Source organism: Triplophysa rosa, unplaced genomic scaffold (assembly GCF_024868665.1).
Source record: "Triplophysa rosa unplaced genomic scaffold, Trosa_1v2 scaffold447, whole genome shotgun sequence".
Classification (NCBI taxonomy): domain Eukaryota; kingdom Metazoa; phylum Chordata; class Actinopteri; order Cypriniformes; family Nemacheilidae; genus Triplophysa; species Triplophysa rosa.
Window position 1 is genome coordinate 3468 of NW_026634450.1, and position 7491 is coordinate 10958.

Here is a 7491-nt window from a genome sequence, read left to right on the forward strand (position 1 = left end):
ACACACACACACACACACACACACACATGGCTGGTGTCCACACTGTCATCTCAACACAACTCCACTTCCTAACACAATGCACAAAACACACGCACATACGGACGATGTTTGATGGACAAACCAGATGTTTGAAGTGTGTCCGACGATGAGAAATTGGCGTGTGTGTCAGGAGAACACAAGGACTGCTGTGTGTTAGCTGTCTGTCACAACACAAGAGAAAACAATCAATCTGCCCTGACCTGATGTGTCCAATATATCTACACAACATTATATTATTATAGTCCTTTATTGTGCTACTTACATCTAGATTCATCCCTTAAACTATACTCTATTTCTGTTTTTATATATTTACATTTATTATAAACCACTTTAATGTTGCACTACATACATCACACTTTATTTTATTTTATTACTATAATTAACTTTCTTTTCATTTGTATACATACAGTATTTGCACTATTTGTACACAGCCCAACTGTAAATGCTTTGGCAATAAGAATGTACACTTACTGTAACATTCACTAATAATCCACTTCATGAGCTGTTGCGTTGAAGGGCGTTTATAACAAAAGTAAACCACATTTATTTTCAAAGAAAAGAAAAGAAAAGAAAAGAAAAGAAATAAATGCATTTTACGTGTACATGAGAGAATAAAACAGTGTCAGTACTACAGGATAACGGCACTATTCAGAAGCTTTGTTTATGTTTGTAAACATTTGGGTTGCTAAGTTAGTCATACAAATGTGTGTATGTGTGTGTCGAGCAGTGGGGTGTGGTTGAGGTGCGTGCGTGAACGTGTGAATCCTGAAATATGGGAGTGCTTGAATCTTCCCATACAAATTTCAACACTGACCCTCAACAATCGGCACACACGCACACACACACACACGCACGCACACACACATGCACACACACACACACACACGCACGCACGCACACACACACACACATGTTGGGTTTCCATGTTTTATGGGGACATTCCATAGACGCAATAGTTTTTATACTGTACAAACTGTATCTCATATTCCCTCCCCCTAACCCTAACAATCACACACAACTGTCTGCTCTTTTACATTTTCACAAAAGTTCATTCTGTGTGATTTATAAGCTTGTTTCCTCATGGGGACAAAAAATGTCCCGACAAGGATTTTGGATATTGCCATCTTTGTGGGGACATTTTGTCCCCATACCGTAGGGTTTACCAGGTGCACACACACACACACACATTGTGATGATTTTACTTCTGATTGTGTCAGGACACTCTTGTTCTCACACAGAGCTGAAATCTGGTTGAACAACATTTTCAAATTCTGTTCTCATTAGGGTGTGACCTATTACACAGGGTGTGTGTGTGTGTGTGTGTGTGCGTTCATGTTTGTATATCCCGGTGGGGACCTAAACCTGAATACACACCAACACATGGGGACTCGTGTCACCGTGGGGACCAAAATTGAGGTCCTCATGGGCACAAAACCTTATAAATTGTACAGAACTATATTTTTTATAAATCTAAAAATGCAAAAAGTGTTCTATGATCTTTAGGTTTAGGGATAGGGTTAGGGATAGGGGATAGAATATACAGTTTGTACAGTATAAAAACATTACGCCTATGGACTGTCCCCACGGGGATAGTCAACCAAAGCCTGTGCGTGTGTGTGTGTGTGTGTGTGTGTCTTGTTTAGTTTTATTTGTGAAGGCTCTGTTGTCCTCAGTAACACACTGATCGTTACAACCCACTTTTGACGATCTTTGACTTGTCTTCACTAAATAAAGACTCATAAATCCGTCAGATGGTATTTTTCGTTCAATCTAATGTCATGCACATGTTTGTGTGATGTTGGGGATGTGATGTCATTCATCTGATAAAACATCAGTGGAAGTCTATACTAATGTCCTGACAGTTACAGTAAAACAAACGGCTGTGTGTGTGTATGTGTGTGTTTCTGGGTGATGTGCAGTTTGTCATCACACACTAAAATCACATTTTTACTTACAAAAAAAGCTAAATTCATGAAACATCACACATGTGAATCTGTCTCGCTTTCATTGAAATAATCAGTCAGAGAATGAAGATAATTTACCAATGTGTGTGTGTGTGTGTGTGTGTGTGTGTGTCAGTTACCATTTTCCATGTATTTATGTGATGGTTATATGTACAACAGCGTTTGACAGAGCTGACAGGAGAACACCTCAACCCTGTTACACCCTTAAACACACAATCAAGGGAGGAGTTTTGAGAGGGGTGGGTGGGGTTTGTTTTAGAGGGAGGGGTTAATGATTGAGCTGATTTGAGTGGCAGTTCACACACATTCATACACACACACATACACACACACACACACACACATCTGTATCTGTGATCTTAACTCTGCTCTACAAGGTAAGATCTTAAACTTTCACTTCGTATCAACTCCAGCTCTGTTTTCTGCTGCTGAATGAACTTCCAGAACAAAGTGTGTGAAAACAGTTTTGTGTTTGTGTGCTTTTGTGTTCGTCTCTGTGAGCGGCAGTAAAACTGGGATGTTGCTTGTGTGTTAGTGTTTGCTATAGGAAACCACAACTCTTCTTTTATTCTTCTTGTTTTCTGCATTAATAAGAACAAACAGCACGTTGAGAAAGAAATCTGGTGAATTCAGTGTGAGTGTGTGTGTGTGTGTGGGAAGGGTAAACCCTACGGTATGAGGACAAAATGCCCCACAAAGATGGCAATATCCAAAACCCTTGTCCTTGTGGGGAAACAAGCTTATAAATCACACAGAATGAACTTTTGTGAAAATGTAAAAGAGCAGACAGTTGTGTGTGATTGTTAGGGTTAGGGGTAGGGAATATGAGATACAGTTTGTCTCTCTCTCTCTCTAGTCAGGGAGTGGCAGTTCATTGGAATACTGAAGACAAGTTTCAACTCATCTAACTGTAAAAACATTCATTCATACCTGTGTAACACACACACACACACACACACACACACACACACACACACACACACACACAGTGTTAGAACAGCATGTGTGTATTTACTGTCGTTAAAGTAAAAAGTGAAACACTGAATTGTTATTTTTTTGTGTGTTCTTTTGTATTTCAGTATCATGTTGGTTTTACTCGCTGCCATTTTCATCCTCCACCTCGCCTGTATCGCACTGCTGCTGGCCGCCACCATACACAATGTAAGACACACACACACACACACACACACGCACACACACGCACACACACACACTGTTTACTGTATAAAGTGTATATTGTATCATGTAATCCTCATCTTTCTTTTAGGGGGCGGGGCTTTATTCAGCAGTACTGAAGCTAAATGTGTGTGTTATAATGTTGATTTCTATTTTCATTGTGTGTGTGTAGGCCTGGTGGATGACTGGGGGTGTGTCTACTGATATTTGGGCTCGGTGGGTTTGGACCGGTGTGAAGTGGAACTACACTCAGATTCCTACTTATTATGATCAAGGTTTGTGCACATCAGTGGAACTCACTTTCATTTACACACACACGCACGCACGCACGCACGCACGCACGCACGCACGCACGCACACACACACACTATTCATCACGTAACTCCACTAATAGCATCAAATGAAATGTGAAAGGAACGTCTGTGTGTAGTTAGCAGACAGAAAAATGACTTGATGTTTGAACGGCTGGATTGATTTCCTTCAAGAGTTTGTTGTTTTAAATGTGTGATTCGTGGATGATGTACACGTGTTGTGTGTGGTGTTTCAGAATATCTGCAGGCCGTGCAGGCGACGTCTGTCCTGGCCTGTATTTTCTGCATTCTGGGTCTGTTTGTGTTCGTTGCACAGCTCTACACACTACCTAAAGGAAAACGCTTTCTGTTTACTGGAGCCTTTCAACTGCTGGCCTGTAAGCACACACACGCACACACACACACACACACACACACACACACACACACACACACACACACACACACACACACACACACACACACACACACACACACACACACACACACACACACACACACACACACACACACACACACACACACACACGCACAGCACATGCACACACACACACACACACACATTGCAGTACAGCAGCATCACTTACTGTTACGTTCAGATGACATTTCTCCATCATTCGAGTCGTATCAGCTTTGTATTTTTGTGTGTTTAAAGTCATTCCAGACGATTCAGCATCTGGAGACACACAACATCATTCTGTTATTTAATAAATGAAACCCACACACAAAAATTACTATTTGTATGACAGTTAATCTTCATAATGGTCAAAGCCCTAAAACAGACAAATAAATAAATAATTTATTAGACAATTAATCACACATTCATGCACATTTCATAACAGTGACAACCCTCACACACAATCATCATCTTTGTTATGAACAGAATGGTTGATTCAAATAGAGAATGAGATGTGTGTGTGTGTGTCCTCATAAAACACATATTACACCCACTTTCTGTGTCCTCATCTTTACATCAAACATGTTAAAGGTTTTTCTGTGAGGTTTAGATGAAGAGAAATCATTAGACAACATGTGTGTGTGTGTGTGTGTGTGTGTGTTACAGGGTTGTGTATCATGATCGCAGCATCCATCTACACTGAAATCTTCCATAAAGATGAGAAGAACGGCTGGTATGGAGCGTCCTTTATTCTCGCCTGGATCTCTGTTTGTCTCACCTTCATCTCCTGTGTGACTTACTTCATCCTGCGCAAGAAAACAGCATGAACACGCACACACACACACACACACACACTTGCCATGTTTGCGTAAATAAATCACTCACAAGAATCTCCAAGAAACTTCCATTTGGATTAGATTTTGTGTAAATGTAACACATTCATGTATGTAGACAGAAACCTCTCATGTTGTTTTCACGTGTTTGTAGATGTTTTACGGTTTATGATGATATAATTTAACAGAATCTAACTCTCATACATTGATGTCTAATTCTTTATTTTTTTGAGCACGTCACTGGTCTTCAGAATAGAGCTGAATGTTTGTTTTCATCCGTCATATTCATGTTAGCTGTTAAAGTGATTTTACTGTCTTAAAGTTTGATAACACTTGTGTTAAACCCATATGATCATGTTATTGACCATTAAAGGGATTTTGGTATTTCATCACTGTCAAATGTAATAACATGAGAAAGATTTGACTAAATTAAACTCATTCCATCACAATGACTTGACCGAGACAAACATGACTATAACGTCCATCACAGGATTGTGTGTGATGCTGGAGACATTTATTAACGTGTCCATTAAATAGAAAGCGCTCGTAGAGAACAGCTAAAAAACATTCAGGTGAAAAGAGGCAAAACAGAACATTGATGAGTTTTTATTCATGACCAATTGAAATGAAAAAGGCCAAAATTAAAAGCTGCTGATAAACGCAGGTGAAAGTAAAGAGAAGCCCTCTCAGAACGTCCTTCAGACTGAAATGACATTTTGAAAGTGAAAGTGAAAGTGAAGTGACCTATTTGTCAGATATGGTGACCCATACCCGAAATGTGACCTCTGCATTTAACCCATCCAGAGAGTAGTGAACACACGCACAGCAAGTGGTGAACACACGTACACCCGGAGCAGTGGGCAGCTATCACTGCAGCGCCCGGGGAGCAAGTAGGGGTAAGGTGCCTTGCTCAAGGTCACCTCAGTCGTTACCCGCCGGCCCTGGGAATCCAACCGGCAACCTTCTGGTCACGAGTCCGACTCTCTAACCATTAGGCCACGACTGCCCCGTGATGTTTTGCACGTGAAGCGCTCATGAAAAGTAGGAGATGAAAGATGTTTTAGACATCAGAGGGGACTGAAGTCCTCGTCCGAGCCCACCGGAGACAGAAGGAGTATGACGGGGGGCCGGAGGAGAGAGAGCGCGGGCGAGAGAGGTGCGGGGCAGGTGGGGGGAGGAGGTGGAAGGGGCGGCGAGACGTACGGAGAGAGAGGAGACACAAGAGGACATTGTGGAGGGAAAGTGAAGTTTTTACAGGGGTAAAACACACGCTGGTGTTTCCGTCCAAGCATCAAAAAGGTCTTGGTGTAGATGTTGAGTGTAGAAACTCCAGAAGACATGCAGCAGGTGAAGGCCAGCCACGCAACACTGCAACACAAACATCAGACAAACATTGAGAGGTGCGACTGAATGAGATGTCAGCAGATGTTTCTTCTGTAGAGACCAGGTCCGGATTATGAGCCTACATCATCCTGCCGTGTGTCTCTCTGACCCGCACACACACAGAGCAGTGGAAGTTTGTCTCTTGGATTAGTGAAAACTGGCAGGGACGGTCTCTCTCAGCGCGAGCGGCGTTCAGTTCACTGTACGACAGGTGACTCCTGAATCAAATGAGTCCAACAACCTGTCGCTGTTATCCACTGTTAGAATATATAACCATGAACACACCTGGGCTGTAAATATGCACATGGTTACCAGACAGAGGCCGTGTGAAAGAATAGAGCCTTTTTCTGGTGAGTTGTGATGATTAGAAGTCTGAACTGATAACAGAAACTGGAAATATGTCAATGAGAACGGCTTTATTGTTGTCAATATAATCTATAAGTTAGAATACCCTCACACTTGTCTTAAATCTCAAAAGGTAAGAGGTTTTTTTTACATGTATTTGGTGGTGTTTCCTTGCAAATTATGAATTCATATGAATATAAAGATGATTAGGTCGAACTGCCTTACTTTATGTCATAATATAAATATAGTATACCTATAATCTTCGTTAATGTGGTCGCTTACATAAGAGCTTGAGTCGCGAGATGCTTGTTACACAAATAAAGTTTAACAAATGGACAAATTCACCGTTAGTCTTATCGTATAATCATTGAGAAAGCATGCGCTTTGGACCATCACCTGCAGCTGAACCTTGCTAAAACAGAACTGCTTGTAATCCCGGCCAACCCAAAGAGTGATCACAACTTTTCCATTCAACTGGGCTCATCAACCGTCACATCTTCCAGACTGGCCAGAAACCTGGGAGTGGTGATCGGTGATCAGCTGAACTTCACTGATCATGTTGCCAGCACCACCCGGTCCTGTAGATTCATCCTCTACAATATTCAGAAAATTAGACCTTTCCTATCAGAGCATGCTACGCAAGTCCTAGTCCAGGCTCTGCTACTGGCTGGACTTCCAGCTTGCACAACCAAACCTCTACAGATGATCCAGAATGCAGCGGCAAGAGTGGACTTCAATGAACCGAAGAGAGCGCACGTCACTCCTCTCTTCACTAAGTTACATTGTACAAGTACAACACCTGACTGATCAGTTCTGACTTCTATCTCATTTATACTCTTTCTATCCTTAAAAATAAAAAAATAAACCTGATCTCAGTAAACTGTGGCAGGCTATATGACTCAATGAATAAATGAATGAATGAATAAATGAATGTAAATTTGTGATTTGTGCTAGAATCATTTTAAAGAGAGAATCATTTAGAGAGAGAGAGAGAGAGAGAGAGAGAGAGAGAGAGACAGAGAGAGAGAGAGAGAGAGAGAGAG

The 7491-nt window shown here is 41.4% G+C and overlaps 2 protein-coding genes across 2 annotated transcripts in view; one reads left to right on the forward strand and one right to left on the reverse strand.

Moving 5' to 3' along the window:
• Positions 1–2263: 2263 nt before the first annotated feature.
• LOC130550849 (epithelial membrane protein 2-like) lies at positions 2264–5109 on the forward strand. Its single transcript, XM_057328363.1, has 5 exons — positions 2264–2380; positions 3083–3164; positions 3352–3454; positions 3727–3867; positions 4554–5109. The coding sequence occupies exons 2-5, from the start codon at positions 3087–3089 to the stop codon at positions 4712–4714; spliced, it is 483 nt and encodes a 160-aa protein (XP_057184346.1). The 5' UTR covers positions 2264–2380; positions 3083–3086; the 3' UTR covers positions 4715–5109.
• LOC130550846 (germ cell-specific gene 1-like protein) overlaps positions 4999–7491 on the reverse strand; it is a 6572-nt gene continuing 4079 nt past the window's right edge. The window contains exons 4-5 of the mRNA XM_057328355.1: positions 6305–6360; positions 4999–6102 (exon numbers count right to left, since the gene is read on the reverse strand). Of these exons, the coding sequence (XP_057184338.1) occupies positions 5788–6102; positions 6305–6360 (371 nt within the window). The 3' untranslated portion in view covers positions 4999–5787. The remainder of the gene's footprint in view (positions 6103–6304; positions 6361–7491) is intronic.